Genomic DNA, 22,052 nt, shown 5'->3' on the forward strand with positions numbered 1-22,052 from the left:
TGAATGTTGGGGCAGCTGGAAAAAAACATCAACTGGGGTCGGTCTGTTCAGAGTGTGACCAATTGGGAGAACGAGGCGAGAAAGGTCGCGGTCAGCGCGATTCTCTCCTGTTTCTAAGTCAAGTGATAAAACTGCAGGATCGAGGTCTATAGGGCACGTCTCTTCACAATGACACAGAACACTCAGACCCTGGCTGATAAAAACTTTTGACCTCACTCTCTAACATGTCAAAAATTTATTTCCAACTATAATGTTTGACATGTATTGGTTTGCCATATGATAAGCATTATCGGGCTTCATCATGTGATCGGTATTACCAGGTGTAATCAGATTATGTTTATGACAAAGAATCACTGTTACAAGATCATGACGCAAGATGCTAAATCTCTGGGTTGGGGCAACAGTTGTCCTGGCCACAAACATAATAGAGGTGCGGATTTTGACAGATTGTAGGCCTGTGACGAAGTATGTGAAGTACATTGGCCATGTAGTTGCCAAGCTGGGAGCCTTGGTGTATTTATTTCTGAGATGGATCGCCAGTGATGGACACACTCACCCAATCACTGACCGCAGTGGTGTCCTGCTAAGTCAGTGACTGGGCTGCCATTGTTCTTTTAGTTTTTCCATATACAGACCCCGGTGACGGCCTGTTTTTTTACGGACGGTGCACAATCACAAAGACAACAAACCAAAGGACTGGCCAGAATATTCTGAATCTGTGCTTAAAACAATGCTGACTTGATTTATGTGTGGGGGATCTATCTTGGATAATGACACAATTTTCAGTATTAGGGCTGGACCTTTGCTGGTTGGGAAAGGGTTGTCCAATAAGCCATGTTTTCTTCATCATCGAATGGATGGACATTGGCGTGACAGGATGGAAACATCAGAGAACAAACACTGTGCACCCACTACAGACAGTACACAAGCTGGAGGGGGCAGAGTTACGGTCTGGGGATGTTCTCGTAGTTTTCTGGGCAACTTAGGCATGCGGAGGCACTCTCATCCGATCTGGGTATGAATCCCACACCTGCTGGTTGTCTTCGCTGGGGCAAATGTATCTTTCAGCAAGACAATGAAACATGTCACATGCCTAGAAATGTTTAACATTGGTTGGAAGAGCATGGCCAAGGCTTCCCAGTACTATCCTGGCCCCCTGATTCCCCAGACTTGCACCCAATTGGGCATCTGTGGAACCACCTGGATGGCAATGTTGGCTCTATTGACCCTCCAGCAGCTGTAGGACCACCTGGATAGCAATGTTGGCTCTATTGACCCTCCAGCAGCTGTGGGACTACCTGGATGGTAGCGTTGCCTTCATGGACCGTCCAGCAGCTGTGGGGTCACCTGGATGGTAGCGTTGGCTCCATGGACCCTCCAGCAGCTGTGGGGTCACCTGGATGTTAGTACTGGCTCCATGGACTCTCCAGCAGCTGTGGGGTCACCTGGATGTTAGTACTGGCTCTATGGACCTTCCAGCAGCTGTAGCATGCAGTAAGAATGGTTCAAGATACCTCTAACTCCTACCATGACGTTACTGAGTCACTCGGTGCCTGTCGTGCTGCTGTCAGTGCTCTGGGTATAAGCTGCTGGTCATAAATATGTAACTTGACTCTGTAGAACACCTTAAATCAAGACAACAATCCATATATAGTACTCAGAGTTATTTGGATTGTGCAATAATCAATTTCAGCTGTGAAGCAGGAAACACCCACACTTGTCATATTGCTTCACTTTGTGCTTGTAATAACAAGTATTGGTGCCCTTTCTGCCGATACTCCCTGGCTATCAGGGGTGCAGTGCCTGTCCATCTGCACTGGAGCCGCATACACAGTAGGGATCACTCATCTGATGTGTTACACAAGTCTGGTAGCCCCCTGGGCCATCCTGGCTGTAAGCCGCTCCACTGTACTTGCTCCATGTAATGTTTCCTCTGCCAATCCGTGCCTGGCATTGTCTATTTAAGGATGCTCTGCTCTGCTCCCTTGCCTGTGCCTGTGGTTTTTCCATAGAGCCAAGTGTGTGTTCTTGATCTCCCACCTAACCTGTGCCTGTTTACCAGACATTGCCTCTGCCTGACCCTTGTGTACTATGCTCACTTTCCTGTATTTGACTCGGACTCCAGATGTTGTAACAGAAACAGCTGTGTAGGAGGCTTATAACTGGGCGAGGAACAGCCAAACTCTGCTAAATACGTAGGTAACATTGTGGAAGACAATTTCAGGGGACAGATGAAGGGCGATTACACCAAATACTGATGTGATTTAGATTTCTCTTATGTTCATTCACTTTGCATTTTCATTGATGAAAAAATTATTAACACTTGTTTTTGGAGGCATCTTACTTTGCAGCATTTTCCACAACTGCTGAAAAAGTACTGTACATAAAATCATTTACAGACCCTTAAAGATAACTTTTGATATGTTTATTTGCATGTACGATGGGTGGAGTATACACTGTAAGTCCTAGCACTTGCCGGTTGCTGTTGCATCTTTCTGTTTTATCTGTATATTAGCCACAGCAGCACGCACCTGCATAGTGTGAATAGTGGTATTGGAGTGCTGGACGTTTTTCAGTTTTTTATTGTCATATGTGGGGGATGTGGCGGCCTCCTTTCGGCTTTCACTCCACCGATCTCCTGTGGGTGTTTTAAACTGAGTTTAGTTGGATCCTTCATGCCCTGTTTTGTCGGCTTGTTAGCCCAAGAGGGGTCCATGTTAGGGACCATCTCTCAGAGTTCACCTTAACGTGGTGAGATGGTACACTCTATTTGATCAAATGGTTTGCAAAGGACCTAATATTTTTAGAAAAATCTTTAGAGCAGTGTTTGTTTTATCGTGTGTACTACGGGAGGAATATATATTGGAAGTCCTGGCACTCGCAGGTTGCTGTTGCATTTTTCTGTATGTTTCTCTGACACAATTTTTGTTATTAACAGGTAAGCTTTAGGTCTCTCAAGAGTACTGCCACTGCAAACTTGGTGAAATCATCCACAATGGTCGGGGCGTATGTATATCCTGAATGACTCAGTTTCAGCTTTAAGTGTTAAGTAGAAAAATGTCAATTCAAGCCGTTTGTCTTGCCACACACCAAGTTGCCAGTTTATAGACTCCTTCCCCCCCCCCCTTGTGTAATTGAGTAAGACGAAAACAAGCTAACCTTGAGAAAGCAGAGTTGATACTCATAGCCCTATCTGGATTAGGAGAAGACAAGGTTCTATTTAGATTTAGATAAATTTCCAAATCCAGACAGTCACCGGCACTAGAAGTCCCAGCATATACTCTGTGGCTTTAAAAGGACACTTCCCTCTCTCATATGGTGTAGGTGGTGCTCAGCTGTCAGTAGTTCCATATAATCCTCATTAGGAGAAATAATCTTTGGCGGCACTCACCACAAAATACCACCTTTATTGGAATACAAACAGGCTTAGCAGGAACATAGAGGACGGTCCCTCCCAGCCTATGAGTGTTTCACACCCTCCGGCGCTTTCTCAAGGCATCTTGACATGCCTTGAGAAAGCGCCGGAGGGTGTGAAACGTTCGTAGGCCGGAAGGGAGCATCCTCTATGTTCCTGCTAAGCGTGTTTGTATTTCAATAAAGGTGATATTTTATGGTGAGTGCCGCTGAAGATTTTCTCTCCTAATGTGGATTAGTTAGACGAATGTTGATAAAAAAAAAAAACACAAGAGAATCAGGAGCTGTGTGTATCCAACAGAATGGAATTAGTGACATTAGTCATCCAATCAGGATGGGGATTTATTGCGTAATTAAGTGGAGATCTACCCCTCAGTGAGCACTTTCCTGGTTGGCCGGTTGTAATTAAACCTGATCTTCCTTAAGACTCCTGTGAGTGGTATTCTCCAACATGTGGTTTATTGAGACAATCCCTAGTGGCTGCTCGCTCCTGATGGGATTCAGAGGAGCCTTGCAGTCTTGCCCCTCTTCTTTTGCTATGCTGCAGGCAGGACACTTGATGTCTCTCCTCACGGAAATGCCTTTAGATGGTGGCTTCAGTATTCTGGAGACCAAAGTGTCTGGACTGGTCATGGTAGGCACCCAAACCCACTCTGGCCTCAAGGCGAGGAATCATGATTTGGTGCAATCTCTTGGCCGAGATGGGATCCAAGATGCTCTGCATAAGTCTCCACTAAGAGACACTTCCTCTGCCTTAGTCGGGACAATACCATGTCTATAAGACCACAATGTAGAAACTTGTTCATCTGCCTTGGTGGTGACAGCATGTTGCTTGGCGAAATGGGAATAGAAAGCTAACATTTCTGTGTCTCTCCAGTTGTCATATCCCGAAACCGCAAGGGTCAGTGGACATAAAAAGGTGTCTGCATTCTTGTCGGACTTGCAGCTGCAGTAGTTCACCACAAAGTTATAGATGGCAAGTTTTCAAGCCCCGTCATTCTTCTTGGGCTACCAGCTGAGCAGTGTTCAGATGGGCCAATGGTCTATTGTATGTGAAGACTATGAAGGGGCCTTGACTATGAAGTCTTTAAACACCTTGGTCAAAGACCAAACAAGTGTGAGGGACTGTTTAAAAGAACTGTAGACTGTCGTTCTTCTCTGCACCTGTACTTAAGATAGGGCATCACCCAGGCCTTGAATACTGGCACACAGCCGGAAATTTTGGCCGTAGCCTGCCTTCCAGGATGAGTGTTTGGGTGTGCAGCCTCTAAGGGGTTTGAAAGGCAGTTCTTTGATGCTCTGTCCACTCATTTGGTAGTATCATTAGGCTAGGTCCACAATTGCATTGGGCCTCCATTTGCAAGTCTCTAATGCAAGTCTACATTGGCCCACACTTAACTGCGAACAAAAGAATATATATGTAATGGAGACAGCATATCAATAAGGCCAAAGCTATGTCCTTGTACATAGAACATTAAATGGCAGCAATGCTGAATGCAGGATTACTACTGAAATAGTTAAATGATTTTCACTTCATAAAAGAACTCAGCTCCACCCTATATAATAAATGTGAATCCCACCCACTAATCTCTCAGCCGTACAGATATCTACTTTCTTTTCTTCCTTTTACTGTCAGTGATGGCGTCTGTCGGTCTGGGAAAGGAGCTGGAATGTTCCATCTGTCTGAGCCTTTATACAGGTCCTGTAACCCTGAGATGTGGACACAACTTCTGCCGGGACTGTATTCATCAGGTCCTGAATACACAGGACGGGGCTGGAGGTTATTCCTGTCCTGAATGTAGAGAAGAGTTTCAGGAGCGGCCAACACTGCAGAAGAACATAACTCTGTGTAACGTGGTGGAGGATTTCCATTCTAGTCATCGGGAGGAAACCAAGATCTTCTGCACTTACTGTTTGGACTCTCCTGTACCTGCCGTTAAATCTTGTCTGCACTGTGAGGCTTCTCTGTGTGATAAACACCTGGTAAATCACAGCAAGTCAGCAAATCATGTGTTAACCAAACCCAGTCCTTTCCTGGAGAACAGAAAATGCTCCGTCCATAATAAGATCCTGGAATATTACTGCACTGAGGACTCTTCTTGTATCTGTGTGTCCTGCAGTTTAGCCGGAGAACATCGGGGACACCGGGTGGAGATGCTGGGTGAAGCCTCCAAGACAAAAAAGAAGAAACTGAGAAAGATGACGAGAAAACTGATGACAAAAAGAGAGAAGACTGAGGAAAAAGTCCGGAGTATGGAGGAACGATGGAGAAAAGCTCAAGGAAAAGCAACTGAAGAAGCCGAGAGAGTCACTGCCCTGTTTATAGACATCAGGAGACGGCTGGACGACCTGGAGAAGAAGGTCCTGAGTGAGATCTCCAGGCAGGAGGAGAAGATGTCACTGTCACTGTCTGATGTCATCCAGAAGCTGGAGATAAAGAAGGATGAGCTGTCCAGGAAGATGAGACACATTGAGGAGCTGTGTAACATGGCGGATCCACTGACCGTCTTACAGGATCCAAAAACAGGTGACTTGTGTGATCCTAAGGAGGAGGGAGGTGATGAGGACACAGGGGGGCATGATGGAGGTGATGAGGACAAAGGAGGACATGATGGAGGTGATGAGGACACAGGGGGACATGATGGAGGTAATGAGGACGCAGGGGGACATGATGGAGGTGATGAGGACAAAGGAGGACATGATGAAGGTAATGAGGACGCAGGGGGACATGATGGAGGTGATCAGGGTATGGAGGTGATCTCGCACATATCCCACACATTATCTGATATAATAAGAGGTGTAAATGTAACCTTCTATGTGCAGGATCCTGAAAACTTATCACTGAATATAAACACAGCTGGTAATTATCTCCTTATATCAGACGACCTGAAAACTGCAACCTGGACAGGAATAAAGCAGAATCGTCCAGAATCAGCAGAGAGATTCCAGTACCGTCAGGTGATGAGCAGCGGGGGATTCTCCTCAGGGCGACATTACTGGGATGTGGAGATCGGTGGATCAGAATTGTGGAGAGTGGGGATGTGTTATCCCAGTATAAACAGGATAGGAGATCAGTCATATATTGGAGATAATAACAAGTCCTGGGGTTTGTGTGGAGGGTGGTGGTATAATAATCAGTGTGCAGTGAGACATGACAGTAAATATATCGAGTTACCTCATCAGATCTCCAGTGATCGAGTCAGGATCTGTCTGGATTATGAGGCCGGGCGGCTATCTTTTTATAGGCTGTGTGACCCCATTAGACACTTACACACCTTCACGGCCACCTTCACCGAGCCCCTTCATGCTGTATTATTTGTCGGGATTGGTTCTATAAAGATATGAGGGCGAGGAGCAGCTGTGAGGAGCCGTCATCATACAGAAAATCTGCCCAGAGACCGGTGACATCACAGGAAGCAGAATCTGAATGGTGGAACATTTAGCCTATAGGAGGCAGTGGTGGGTGGGGCTATACTGGAGCTCCTCTTGATTGGCTCCTGGTATCCTATTATTTTGAATGTTTGTTTTTTTTCATTGAAAATTTAAAAGGATGCTACACCTTCTAGGCCTCTTCTCTGTCTGCCCCATTATCCTTACTTTGTCACAAACCTCCATTGCTAAGAACTTACTATATATGTGGCTAATAACAAAAATACAGTGAATGGAACAGCAGGAAAACCCAAAATGAGACATAGGTTTACTTCTTTTTCTATTAGCCTTAAAGGGGTTGTCTGGCCTAAATTACAAAACTACGGTTCTGCCAGGACTGAGGGGGACACAATAGTTGTATATACTTACCTGTCCTCCTCCGCAGCTGCTGGTTCCCAGGCCGCCCACTGTCCTCTGCTGTCACCATTCTGATAACTTCCAGTGATGTACCGCTCCCATGGGATAAATAGACAGCACTATACTGTGCATGCTGAGCGGCACATCACCAAAAGTTGTCAGAATGATCACAGCAGAGGACAGCAGGCAGCCTGAGAACCAGCAGCTGCAGTGGAGCGGGAAAGGTAAGTATAAATTACTGTAGTGTCCCCCGCAGCCCTGGCAGAAGCAGAATTTTGTGATTCAGGCCAGATAACCCCTTTATAATTTTGTTACGTACCTCTATTGTGGTTGGAGCACCATTTTTCGCACACATATCTCCAAATATGCTGATTCCTTAAACACAGTCATACATACTACTATAAGATAGTAGCAAGATTACCTGGATTTGCACAAGTCTATTCCATTTACTTTTTGTTCTTTATGTGGTTAAAAACTGTGTTGATTTGTTTCTCTTCATCTTCTTCCTGAGAAGAGAAAGAAAAGCTCATCTGCACACTGCAGCCTGTGAGACAGACCCTGCCCCTCTAATAATGTGACTGCAGCCTGTGAGACAGACCCTGCACCTCTAATAATGTGACTGCAGCCTGTGAGACAGACCCTGCACCTCTAATAATGTGACTGCAGCCTGTGAGACAGACCCTGCACCTCTAATAATGTGACTGCAGCCTGTGAGACAGACCCTGCACCTCTAATAATGTGACTGCAGCCTGTGAGACAGACCCTGCCCCTCTAATAATGTGACTGCAGCCTGTGAGACAGACCCTGCACCTCTAATAATGTGACTGCAGCCTGTGAGACAGACCCTGCACCTCTAATAATGTGACTGCAGCCTGTGAGACAGACCCTGCACCTCTAATAATGTGACTGCAGCCTGTGAGACAGACCCTGCACCTCTAATAATGTGACTGCAGCCTGTGAGACAGACCCTGCCCCTCTAATAAGGTGACTGCAGCCTGTGAGACTCTCTGCACCTCTAATATGACTGCAACCTGTGAGACAGACCCTGCACCTCTAATGTGACTGCAGCCTGTGAGACAGACCCTGCACCTTTCATAATGTGACTGCAGCCTGTGAGACAGACCATGCTTCTCTAATAATGTGACTGCGGCCTGTGAGACAGACCATGTCCCTCTAGTAATGTGACTGCAGCCTGTGAGACAGACCCTACACCTCTAATGTGACTGCAGCCTGTGAGACAGACCCTACACCTCTAATGTGACTGCAGCCCGTGAGACAGACCCTGCACCTCTAATGTGACTGTAGCCTGTGAGACAGACCCTGCACCTCTACTAATGTGACTGCAGCCTGTGAGACAGCCCCTGCACCTCTAATAAGGTGACTGCAGCCTGTGAGACAGACCATGCTTCTCTAATAATGTGACTGCGGCCTGTGAGACAGACCCTGCCCCTCTAATAATGTGACTGCAGCCTGTGAGACAGACCCTGCACCTCTAATAATGTGACTGCAGCCTGTGAGACAGACCACACTTTTCTAATAATGTGACTGCAGGAGCCACAGAATCTGTAAGAGGAGCTGAGTGTTTTTGTGAATATCCCAAGAACGGTAGGTCCTAAAGTGCTGACACCTGGTCTAAAACCTTCAGAAGTGCCTGATCTACCTATGTATCTAACTTGCGGCAGATTGGTTCAGTTGCTTGAATGTGCGTGAACAGGTCACAGGGATTAAGTTTTATATATAAGAGAACTCTGACTGCCTTACAGATTTATACACTTTTTAAAAATATTTTCTGCTACTTTTATTGTTTTTATGTAAATTACCTGTACCTGTGTGCTGGGGGAAGATCATTACAGAAACCACAGATTTTTCTATCCCCGACACACAGAGGCCTTAGGCTGCTGCCACCGTTCTCTCTGTCTCTGCTTATATTATTGCTGTAATCAATACTGCTGATATAAAGTACAATTCATGCTAAATAAAGACCAATGGCAAGACAACATGGCGTCTGTGTGTCCTGACACATCCCTGTGTGTCCTGACACGTCCCTTATCTAGATGGATGTATTATTTTAACGAACAATGGACGAAAACGCAAGCTGCTGTGCTGGATAACGTTCTATCCGTCCATGCCGACCCAAAGACACAACAATACTGGTGTCATGATTATTAAAACAAATGCGCGCAAAAGAAGCGTCACATTACATGACCATCTATCTGCAGTTCCCGTTACTGGTGAAGGTCCTGTACAGAAAGGTCACATGACCTGTGCAGGTCCTCAGACTAGAGAGAAGAGCTGCTGAGTAAGGGTATGGGGTCTGATCCGATATCTGGGTCAGGGTCTTATTGCGATTATCGGCCTATCGGGAAAGCTAAAAGGTCCTTGACAAAATGATTCCCTCTCAGACTAGAAGAAGTGACGCTGGTCTTCCTCCCAGGCCAGGACAAAGCTGGTACACGGGGTGTTTGTAGAAGATCCTTAGAGGAATCGGACTCGGCAACTAACTCCTCACGGCTCCTCGTGCTCGTTCTCTATTTTACACAACCTCTTCTCTGTCCTACTCAATGAACTTAGCAAGGTTTAAATGGATTTTCTGCTAGAAACCACCAACCCTTTAACTCACTGGGTTGACCTAGTTAGGAAGGAATCACATTTAAAGGGGTACTTCGGCGAAAATCTTTTTTTCCTTTAAATCAACTGGTTTCAGAAAGTTATATATATTTGTAACTTACTTCTATTTAAAAATCTCCAGTCTTCCAGTACTTATCAGCTGCTGTATGTCCTGCAGGAAGTGGTGTATTCTCTCCAGTCTGACACAGTGCTCTCTGATGCCACCTCTGTCCATGTCAGGAACTGTCCAGAGCAGCAGCAAATTCCCATAGAAAACCTCTCCTGCTTTGGACAGTTCCTGACATGGACAGAGTCACTGTGTCATACTGAAAAGAAAACACCACTTCCTGCAGGACATACAGCAGCTGATAAGTGCGGGAAGACTTGAGCTTTTGAAATAGAAATAAATTACAAATCTTCATAACTTCTTGAAATCAGTTGATTTGAAAGGAAAAGATTTGTCGCTGGAGTTCCCCTCTAATTGCCAAGATTTACTAAATAGAAGTTATGTTTTGTTTCTGTTTTTTACTTTTTAAGCATGTTCACAGATTAATCGTTTGTTTATGTCGGATTTTCCTTGATGTGAACCAGTATAAAAATCGAAAAAGTGAGCCAGTCATAAAGAAGGCCAATGTACTGGGATACTGCGTGTGATAGAAAACATCGCTGTGAGCGATCCTATGACTGGTTCCTGTCAATGAATAGAAACACTGCTGTCAGTTTCTCCAGAATTTGTTGCCTTTATAAAAATGCTTTTTTATCGTTGTTATTATTATCATCATCCATAGATGTGTCAGGAGCGCCATCTAATGGCTCTTTTGTGTCCTACACTTGTGCGGCTCCTGCCTACTATGTTAATGTCAGTATTTGCTATATGTAATTTTGCTAGTATCTCTACCCTGTACTGTGCAGATAAGTATTAGGTTTCTTTTATGTTTATTTTGTAAGGGTTGTTTTATATATTTCACTCCATCCACTCAATGTTAATGTGGTTTTGCTGTTTTATGCAGGTGACTTTTTAGAATATTGTCTGTGTTTATTACTGTATTATTAATGTATTTTCTGCCAAGATTTGGGCAGGTAACGATGCATCCATGACTTGGATGGATGGGAATGGTTGGGAATCCTCCTCGTCCGGTCATCATCACTTCCATTTCATAGACATTTCCATCTTCTGGTGACTAAGGCGCCTATTCCACGGAGCGATAATCGGCTGAATGGGCCCGATTTGGCCGATGATCGTTCCGTGGAATAGAGAAAACGATCAGCCGATTATCGGCTGATCGTTCATTTAGGTTCATACCTAAAATCATTGTTCGCCACCCGCGCATCGCTACGTGGAATAGCGGTGCGCGGCGGGCGACCGACAATCTCACAAGCACCATACATTACCTGTTCAGGCTGCAGGTCTTCTCCGGTGCCACAGCAGCTTCAGAGCGGCCTGTCTGAGCTGACAGACCGCTCAGCCAATCACTGGCCAGGACCGCAAGTTCAGTCAGGCCCCTCTGAAGCTGCTGCGGTGCGGGACCGGGAAAAGGAGAAGACCTGCAGCCTGGACAGTTAATGTATGAAACAAGGACTGCAAGGACATCGGTAACGATCTTCCTGCAGCCCTCGCTAATCGACTGTCGGGCCATGGAATAGGCCCAGTAAACGAGCGCCGATCTAGCAGATCGGTGCTCGTTTACATCGCTGATCGGGCCCTTCTCGGCCCGTGGAATAGGACCCTAAGACAAATCTGAGAAGCATACTACAAGCAGGAAAGCTGTGATGGTGCTCAGTCCCGGTCAGGTCATCTGGGACTGCAGTCAGAGGTCTTGCAACCACTATAGCCGCAATTTGTGCCATGAAGGTGATTGAACAAATAAGCGAGTCTTGTTGAACCTACGTGTAGGACAATGTAGTCATGAGTTCTTCAAACTATGACGATCTTTTTTCCTCCCACGTCTGAAGAGTGAGGTGGTCATTATACTCTTTTCTCCTCTCTCATCCCCCTCCTTGAAGTTAAAACAAATAATTTCCATCTGAGTGTAGCTGACCCAGTCCATACTGGGCCAAGTAGGGTGAGGGGTAGACGGGGGGAGGTAGGGAATTTAGTACCTATACATTACAGCTTATGCATCTGATCTCTTAAGACCCCAGAAATGGGCCTGGATTTCAGTCTACTGTCCAAGGAAAAAGAATATTGTGACACATACCACTGTAAAGAAAAAAAAAAAAGTTATAGGTCTCTTAGGGGCGTAGCTAAGATTCAAGGGGCCCCATTGCAAAAAACATCAGGGGCCCCACCCCCATGCTCCTCCTGGGATGCCTTATACATGGATGACATCTTTCCATGACGTGCGCAGAGTTTCTCCACACTGAAGAAAACGTAACTCTCCCGGTGTCATGCAGCGTTCCACAGGGCGCTTGAGGGACACTTTGTGGCCCTCTTACCTTCTATGGCAGCCCGAGCGTCTCCGCTATGTGCAAAAAGAAAGATGTAGAGGGATAGAATAATAATAGGAGACACTTTGCCTCATGGTACATTGGAGTGTAGAAGCTAGCTTGGTCGCTGGTGTGGTATGAACAGGACGGTAGTCGCAGCGCGCAGCGTACATTCCTGTGCTTAGTGCTGGCCCCTGCTTGAATGGTGTTCCCAGCTGAAACCACGTGAGCAAGGACCAGCATCCCTCCTCACTGAGCATAAGAATGAACACTGCATGCTGCGACTCTGCGGACTGCATCTAAGACTACACCAGCGACCAAGCTGGCTCCTGCACTACAATGCACCACAAGCCCACGCAACTGCTATGGGGCCTGCCTTAGTGCGTGGGCCCTGTAGCAGTTGCGTGGTCTGCCTTAATAGTGACTACACCACTGGGCTCTCTGTATTATATTTTCACAAACGTCCTAAAAGTAGAAAAAGAACCAAATGGAACAAATGAGTCAAAAAAAATAAGACCTGGCCATTTACATTTCTACATTGTATGTGAGAAGATGTTTCTAGAGGTCATCAAAAGTAAAGATATGTGAAATACAGCATGTCTGGGTTAGATTGGATGACGACATGCATTAAGATATAAACCTGGTAACTCGAACAGATGTCCCAAAAGAAATAAACATTTTCTATCGTGTTCATTGATAACTAAATTGTACTTTTTTGATTCTGTAGGTGCTGATAACTTCTGTAACAACATAGAGTATATGATTGGTTACAGGCCTATATTGCTGTCTCTTGCTGACTACATTCGGGCCATTGGAATAAATGGGGCCTGTGCCGATCCAAGCATGGAGACAATGGCAGGCAATTTTAAGATTCTGTCGATTGAATCTATGCTTTAGGGCAGGGGTGGGGAACCTTTTCCATGTCGAGGGCCGGTCGGGCCTTAATAAAATCATTCGAGGGCCGCACTCAATGTTATACCGTGTGCGGCAGTTAGTAGCGGGGGTTTGCAGCACCCGAACAAGGCAAAGTATTGTTCCCCTAATGCCCCTGCTATTGTAGTTAACCCTCTGTGATGCACCTTGTACCTGATTTGAATCCTTAGTGATGCCCCTGGTAGCCTAGTTAACCCCCCAGCCATGTCCCTGGTGGCCTAGTTAACCCCCCCAGTCATTTCCCTGGTAGCCTAGTTAACTCCTCAGTCATGTCCCTGGTAGCCTAGTTAACTCCTCAGTCATGTCCCTGGTGGCCTAGTTAACCCCTCAGTCATGTCCCTGGTAGCCTAGTTAACTCCTCAGTCATGTCCCTCGTGGCCTAGTTAACCCCCCCAGTCATGTCCCTGGTAGCCTAGTTAACTCCTCAGTCATGTCCCTGGTGGCCTAGTTAACCCCCCCAGTCATGTCCCTGGTAGCCTAGTTAACTCCTCAGTCATGTCCCTGGTAGCCTAGTTAACTTCTCAGTCATGTCCCTGGTAGCCTAGTTAACTCCTCAAGTCATGTCCCTGGTGGCCTAGTTAACCCCTCAGTCATGTCCCTGGTAGCCTAGTTAACTCCTCAGTCATGTCCCTGGTGGCCTAGTTAACCCCCCCAGTCATGTCCCTGGTAGCCTCGTTAACTCCTCAGTCATGTCCCTGGTGGCCTAGTTAACTCCTCAGTCATGTCCCTGGTGGCCTAGTTAACTCCTCAGTCATGTCCCTGGTGGCCTAGTTAACCCCTCAGTCATGTCCCTGGTGGCCTAGTTAACTCCTCAGTCATGTCCCTGGTGGCCTAGTTAACCCCCCCAGTCATGTCCCTGGTAGCCTAGTTAACACCCCCCCCCCCCCCAGTCATGTCCCTGGTTGCCTAGTTAACCCCCCAGTCATGTCCCTGGTGGCCTAGTTAACCCCCCAGTCATGTCCCTTGTGGCCTAGTTAACCCCCCAGGCATGTCCCTGGTAGCCTAGTTAACCCCCCCCCCCCCCAGTCATGTCCCTGGTGGCCTAGTTAACCCCCAGTGTCTGCCCCAAATGAAAAAAATAAACATCCCACTCACCTTTCCTCCGCTCCCACGCTGTCCAGGTCCTCTTCTCCCTCCTCTCTTCTGTGCCGGTCTTCTCCTGCAGGCGGCGCGCGATGAAATGACGTCATCGCGCGCGGCCCGCAGGTGTCAGAAGACGTGCGCCGCGCTAGTGAGGCAGGAGCCGGCATACAACACATCTTCCTGTGTCTGTGCCAGCTCCTGCCTCACCAGCGCGGCGCACATCACAGGAGGGCAGGAGACAGAAGATGTGCACCGCTCTGAGGGGAAGGAGCCGGCACTCACAGCATCCTCCTGGCAGCTGTCACAGACACAGGAGGATGCCGTGTGTGTCGGCTCCTTCCCCTCAGAGCGGCGCATGTCACAGGGGAGCCGCGGGCCACATCCGGAGGTGTCAGGGGCCGGATGCGGCCCGCGGGCCGGAGGTTCCCCACCCCTGCTTTAGGGGGACAAAACATGGTATGAACTCAGCCTACATGTTATACTAAAGTTTATACTTTATAGCATAAGGTTTATGGGGCCTTACAACTCTTCACCGACAGACAATGGTGATGAAGAGAGGGGTCCGGCATGATGGATTTTCAGGGGGATGAGAAAGTGAGTGACTATAGCAAATGTCTTCAAGCGTGGAGGTGCCTGAGGTCTCCAACACCGATGAGGGCAATGAGTTCATCACGGTCGGCAATTTTTTTTGAAGGCTGATTGGAAAAAAAAAGTTGTTCTAGCATTGTGGAAGTGTAGATAAGCATGGCCTCACTCCAAGAAGGACGCTGTGATAAGACCTAGTTCTTGACAAAGTGAGGTTCTATGAAGCCACGTCATATATTACGCAAAAATATACACGCCCCACCAGGAGCGTGAGGCCCTGGCAATAGCATAATAAAATTTCCCCTTTTTTATAGCTATGCACAAATCTTTTCTAAAATGCCACTTGGACAGTACTAGGCGTTTTATTGCACATTGCGTGATGTGTTAGCCAACAATAAATTTTATGTCCCAATGCACAGAGCAACGCACAACAGGTTAAATCAGGATTAAAATAGACGCAAAGATTGAAGTATTCACGTGTTCCCAGCGGTCACCTAAATACTACTGAAAGAATAGTAGTGATTGACTGATTCTGGAATGAAATGGTTTCGCTACACTCTGACATGTGTCTGCATTGGCTGTAAATGTCTGCCGCTGTGTACGCCAGTCACATTCATGGCCTGCGAAGCCTAAAAATGACTTTTATCTTCTTTAATTTACTAACAAATCACTGACTAACAGTTCACTCCACTACACTATCTATGTAGATTGGTGGACTAACACCTTCTGGTTCTCCTGAATCCGCCTCTAGACATAGGCAATATGTCATCAAAGGGAAGAACAAAAGGGCTTCCATAACACTAGCTTTCACACCACAAGTGGTGTCCCTTCGAGTCAGCGTGTCATCTAGGAGTCTTAGAACATTGATTGGGAAAATATGCCGATCCAAAAAAAGAGTATTCAGACTATTCTGGGATTATTGACTTGAAGGGACACCACTGCATTGCATACGCTTTCTTCTTAGAATTTCCAGTGGAACAGAAATGGTGTCCTCAAACATCTTTATGGAGGACTTTATGAGAACCTGTACCCTTTAACCCAAGAACAACTTATGGAACAGCTAAAAACATGCCTGGTGGTAGAACAAAGCCCAAAATTTCAAAAAAGGGTTTAAGCAACTAAGAAAACCCCCTCTGTGAGTGCAAGACACCTACAGGATGACATGAACAAGGCCAAGTGCTTTATGGGCAAACATAAGTTGTAAGTGAATTAATAAGGATTTTATGGCGTACGCCACTCTTGATCGCAAGGAACCATAAAACTCGACTAGAATCTGCAAGGAGGAATTTGGATAAAAGTTTTGGGAGACAGTTCTATGGATTGATGAAACTAAACTGAAATTGGTTGGACATATAGATCAGCATTATATCTGGTGAGAGGCCAGACTTATAACCTGAAAAATCCCATCCCCACTGCCCGGCATGGAGGTGGCACACAGATGATGTGGGGCTGTTTTTCTGGGGAAAGAACTGGCAATATTGATCATGTACCAGGCATCATGGATTCTCAGAAATACCAGGCCATTTAAGACAGGAACATTAAATGAAATCTTGTTAATCTATGGACTTTCAGCAAGACAATGATCCGAAGCACATCTCCAAGTCAACCAAAGATCCTGGAGCGGTCACCAGATGTCGATCTGATTAGATATGAGTGGCGGATTTGTTGTTATTTCATGAGGTTTGTCATTTATTATCATTATCCTTCATTTACTATTGTGGCTTTTGTGGTGAAGATTTATAACTTCAACTATATGTTGGTTGCAGTTCTTTACTTTTTGGAACCTCATGTACTGGCCTTGAACCAGCCTTGCGCTGTGTGATAAATATCCGTCACGCCCACTGGCCTTGGAGCTTTATACGGTTACACTTTCACTTCCTCCTTTAGCTGTCAGCAATAACGTCCGCTGGTCTGAGAAAGTTCCTGAGGTCTGAAACTTTATCCAGATCCCGTAACCATAAGATGTGGACACAACTTCTGCCGGGGATGTATTGATCAGGTCCTGAATACACAGGACGGGGCTGGAGTTTATTCCTGTCCGGAATGTAGACAAGAGTTTCCGGAGCGGCCGACACTGAAGAGGAACATAACTTTGTGTAACGTGGTGGAGAATTTCCTGTCTTCTCATCGGGAGGAAACCAAGATCTGCTGCACTTGCTGTGTGTTCTGTCAATAAGAAGGTCCTGGAATCTTAATGCACTAAGGACGCCACTTGTATCTGTGTGTCCTGCTGTCTGAGGACACTGAGAAATGAAAACTGATCCCAAAGAGAGAGAAGACTGAAGAAAAGTGCGGAGGAAGATGGAAATAAAGATGAACAAGCTATCCAGGAAGATAGAAAAGTTGTCGGTCTTACAGGATCCAGACACAGGAGACTTGTGTAATCCTGAGGAGGAGGGAGGTAATGAGGACACAGGGGGACATGATACAAGCATCTATGTGCCGGATCCTGGAGAAGTATTACTGGATGTAAACACGGCTGCTAATAATATCCGTCTCTCAGACGACCTGAAAACTGCAACCTGGACCAAAAAAAAGGAGAATCGTCCAGAAACAGTCGAGAGATTCCAGGAGTATCAGGTGATGAGCAGTCGGGGATTCTCCTCAGGACGACATTACTGGGACCTGGAGGTCCGGAGAGCTGGGTGGTGGTGGAAGGTCGGCATGTGTTATTCCAGTATACTCAGGAAGGGGGCGGTGTCGCACATTGGAAATAATGACCAGTCCTGGGCTATGTTGTGTGGAGGGCGGGGAAGTAATAATCAATGTTTCGTAACATATGACAACGAAGGGATCTGGTTACCTTACTGGATCTCTAGTGATAGATTCCGGATCTGTCTGGATTATGAGGCCGGGCGGCTGTCCTTTTATGACCTGTGTGACCCCATCGCACACATATACACCTTCACCGCCACCTTCACTGAGCCCCTTCATGTTGCAATATGGTTAAATGAGAGTTCTGTAAAGATATTAGGGGGAGGCCGCATCTCTGAGGAACCACCATCATAGGAGAAACCTTCACAGAGACTAGTGACACAAAAATTTCATTGGGGGATAATTCAGCCAATAGGGTGCAGCAGTGGATGTGGCTAGAGCTGAGCCCCTCCTATAATGCGCCAGTAATCTTGGTATTATACATTTTTTCTTGAGAAATCCGAAAGGGTTGTTTACTTTTTATGAAGTTTACAACATTATGACGAGTGGTTTAACGGTATATAATGTGTTTATTGCAGCCATATTATGCAGATTGCTGCATCTCCGCCCTCCCTGATCCATTATCCCTGTGTGATCACCTGATTGCTCCCCTGGCCATTCGTCTCTGCTTCACTCTTTGCTTTAGTACAATGTATTGCTAAGTAGGGGGCCCAGTGACATGTATTGCAACACGCTTCTCCATAGGACGCCATCTTATGGATTGGGAAGCCGCCAGGTGAACTGTCACCTATTTCTGCTATTTATACAATGTATTCGCCATTATTCTCTTTCTCACGGGTTCCTATGTAACGTATGAAGTACCTGTACCTGTGCGCTGGGGAGGGTCATTCTAGCAGATATTTCTATCCCTGGCACACAGAGGCTTTACCGCAATGCTGTAATCAATATGAGATGATTGATGGGATTTACTGCTTATATAATGTACCATTCGTGAGAAATAAAGACCAATGGCAAGAAAACATGGCGTCTGTGTGTCCTGTGCTACGAATGGTGGTAGCACATAGGTGGTGGTGGTGGGGGGAATCAGGGCATGTGCCCGGGATACAGCTAAAAGGGGGCGCAAACTGAGGCTCTGGGAGGGGACCATGCTTTGATTCAGATTCCAGTTTGTCATAGTTTTTGCTGCAAATTGTGGGAAGACAACTACAACAAATGTGAACAAAAGGACCTGCACATAACTACTCATGACCATCTGTGTGCATGTCCTGTTACTGGTGAAGGACCAGTACAGAGAGCTCACATGACTGCTGCTGGTCGTCAGGCCAGGCTACAAAAAAAGAGAGTGGTTGGGTAAGTGCATGGGGTCTGGTCTGGGGTCTGTATTTATGCTTGTGACTTAAGTACATACAAAAAAAACCCAAAAAAAACAGAAGGTGCAACAGCAACCCACAGGTGCAAGGGCTTACCATATATACTTCTCCTAGTGTACACATGATAAACACCTGCTCTGTAGATTAAAAAGTGAGGATGTTAGCAAACTCCTGGGCTGAACAAGCCTATAACTGGGCCCAGGTGTAGGTTTATTCAGCCCAGGAGAGGCCATTGCTAGTGTGAAGATGCTAGAGTAGGGACCATGTCTCTGAGGAAGCCTTAACATGGCGACATGGTACACTCTGTTTGATCAAATAGTTTGCTAAGATCCTCACTTTTTTAATATCTACAGAGCAGGTGTTTACCGTGTGTACACTGGGAGGTGTATATACGGTAAGCCCTTGCACCTGTGGGTTGCTGTTGCACCTTCTGTTTTTTTTTGTATGTAGGGGACTAGATCTGTGGTCTAAATTAATCTAGGACACTAGATCTGTGGTCTGTATTTATGTAGGGGAGGTCTGGGGTCTGTATTTATGTAGGGGAGAACTGGGGTCTGTATTTACTAAGGGGGTCAGGTTTTTGGTGCTGCTAAAGAAGCTGAAATTGATGGCACATGTGAGGCACCAACAATTTCGAGACTTAAAGGGGTTATAGTAAGATTGTTCAGTGTACAGTATTAGTTATTGTACTCACTGTATATACTAACAGCAGCTCCCTGTGAGTATGCGGCCACATGCAGAGAAGGACACCAGTGCCCCCCCAGCGGCGCCGCAATTACAGTATCCAGCCTCTGGCAGTGCTCCCAGACCTGTCCCGCCCCATGTACTCCACCACACGTACCTCCCAGACTGCGTGCTTCATTTTACCTGGCACTCTGTTGATTGATTGAGGGGGCCATCTAAAGGGGGGGGGGGGGAGGAGAGGGGGGCATCTATAGGGGGGGGGGGGGGGGAGAGGAGGACATCTATAAGAGGGGGGGGGGGGGGAGAGGGGGCCATCACAGGGGGCCTTCTATAGGGGGGCATGCATAAGGGGACAACATGGGGGGGAAACATAGGTGGGGCCATCTATAAGGGGGATAACACAGGGGGGGCATCTATAAGGGGGCATGTATAAGGGGGACTAATAGGGCATGCATAGAGGGGGGACATATACCAAAAGGACTACACAGAGGGGTCATCTATAACGAGGGGCTACAGAGAGGAGGGTCAAATACTATAGGGGATGCACAGAGGGTGTCATCTACTATAGGGGGACTACACAGAGGGGGGGCTCTCAAGTAGATGCACATGGAGCCATCTATATGGAAGGATGAACAAGGGGCCACCTGTAAGGTGGCTACATAGAGGGGGGGGCATATACTATAGGGGGATACACAGAGGGGAACCATCTATAAGGAGGCTACATAGAGGGGGGGGGCATATACTATAAGGGGGTCACACAGAGTCAGCCTACCCACTAAATGAGGGTGTAAAGGGGCCAATACAGATGTGCAGTTTGTAGAGAGATGAGGGTGGTGTCAGAGTGTGGAGCCTAATATGTCTGTCTGGCAGATTCTGTGGATTCGTGGCTTGAAGAAGTTCTAATGGCCCAGGGCAGATGGAGAAGAAAATGAAAAGGGAAGAAGTCTGATCAGAGAAGACGTCCCCTGTGAGTCACCTGATATAACTGCACTGTAATGTATATGGTGACGATCTGTAACTGCAGCTCAGCTACACAGTACAGAGACAGAAGCTTCTGACCCCATTTACTGTGTTATTATCTGTAATTCCAGTCATGGCCGTGATGATACAACATGTAGCCGTGCTGCACTCACATCGTCTCATAACTTGTCACCGTCCGGCGAGTGGGCCTGTGTGCTCTAATATGCCAGGGCTGATTTTCAGTCCCAGTCCGGCCCTGGCTACTGGGGTGTATGCTGGTGAAGAGATGGGGACTGGGAGTATATATTTTTGTTATTTAAACTATAAGTATCACCAAAAATGTTTTTTGTCCAAGTGACATACCACCTGAGTTATGCTCTTTTTTTTTGCCGAATTTTGACACACCAAGCTGAAAAGGTTGCCCATCACTGTCCTACAACATGCAGTCCTATGTAAATACCATCACTCCCCTCTCTTAAGCCTCTTACCACATACAGTCCTAAGTAAATATCATCACTCCCCTTTCTTCGGCCTGTAACCACATACAGTCCTATGTAAATATCATCACTCCCCTCTCTTTGGTCTGTATCCACATACAGTCCTATGTAAATATAATCACCCCCGCCTCTCTTCGGCCTGTAACCACATACAGTCCTATGTAAATATCAACACTCCCCCCTCTCTTCGGCCTGTAACCACATGCAGTCCTATGTAAATAACATCACTCTCCTCCCGTAACCACATACAGTGTTATGTGACTGACATCACTGCTCCCTCTCACCTTCAGCTTCCGGCATCCATCTTAGCTCTACCCTGCAAAAGGAACTCAATGGTCATGTGACTTGATCTGATCATGTGACATCAGAAGGTCCTTACAGGTGATGATAGTATCTAGTACCTGAAACTGGAGTTCTCTCTCCCAGAATGCTTCACTTCCTGCTGAGGAGGGAAGGGAACAACAAAGGGACAAAACACTTACTGGCAAAGTCAGCCACTAGATGGCGGCCTATGTATGCATACACCATATCCAGCATATAGAGATACAAGAGGCCTGGTGCTCCCTACTGGTAACCATGGATACCAATAACTTACTCTTCAGGAGGCAGAAGTAGGAACAGGTCACATGGTCTGAGAAGCTTATGGTCATCTTCACTTTAAGGACATTTTCATCTTTACTCCGGAATGTTCTGCTGACTAAGCCAAGAGGCCAATGGTTTCTATGAACCTCACAGAACAATGTCGCCATATTTTAGGTTCTTCCTCCTATGTGAGAAGAGGGAGGTGGGTATTATGTTCCTGTAAATAACATGTGTATGTAATGTGCTATTGCTTATACGCCATGTTGTCTTGATCTTCCATGATGCTGGATACTATAATATTGCGGTGGTTTTACAAGGTATATAAGGTAAGATATACTATACAGAGTTTTATATAATTCTGCCTGTATTCCTTCCTAGGGTATATGCACACCGACTCATTCGTCCCCGCACACTCCTGCTTGACTCTCCGCCCATCCAATAGACTCAATTTTATGCTCAAGCGGATTCC

The 22,052-nt window shown here is 46.4% G+C and overlaps 1 protein-coding gene and 1 long non-coding RNA gene across 2 annotated transcripts in view; one reads left to right on the forward strand and one right to left on the reverse strand.

The window, feature by feature from the left end:
- The window catches only part of LOC138787925 (uncharacterized), a 24,030-nt gene extending 2,696 nt beyond the window's left edge, over window positions 1-21,334 (reverse strand). Inside the window, exons 1-2 of the long non-coding RNA XR_011362530.1 lie at window positions 21,286-21,334; window positions 7,622-7,706 (exon numbers count right to left, since the gene is read on the reverse strand). This is a non-coding gene — a long non-coding RNA (uncharacterized lncRNA). The remainder of the gene's footprint in view (window positions 1-7,621; window positions 7,707-21,285) is intronic.
- Window positions 5,052-7,336, forward strand: LOC138787920 (E3 ubiquitin/ISG15 ligase TRIM25-like). Its single transcript, XM_069965237.1, has 2 exons — window positions 5,052-6,001; window positions 6,152-7,336. The coding sequence occupies exons 1-2, from the start codon at window positions 5,053-5,055 to the stop codon at window positions 6,757-6,759; spliced, it is 1,557 nt and encodes a 518-aa protein (XP_069821338.1). The 5' UTR covers window position 5,052; the 3' UTR covers window positions 6,760-7,336.
- Window positions 21,335-22,052: the final 718 nt, after the last annotated feature.

This window comes from Dendropsophus ebraccatus, chromosome 1 (assembly GCF_027789765.1).
Source record: "Dendropsophus ebraccatus isolate aDenEbr1 chromosome 1, aDenEbr1.pat, whole genome shotgun sequence".
NCBI lineage: Eukaryota > Metazoa > Chordata > Amphibia > Anura > Hylidae > Dendropsophus > Dendropsophus ebraccatus.

Coding starts and splice junctions, on each gene's coding strand:
- LOC138787920 (XM_069965237.1), top strand. CDS start 5,053: ATGGCGTCTGTCGGTCTGGGAAAGGAGCTGGAATGTTCCATCTGTCTG. Junction 6,002..6,151: donor CACAGGGGGGCATGATGGAG/GTGATGAGGACA, acceptor GACATGATGGAG/GTGATCAGGGTATGGAGGTG.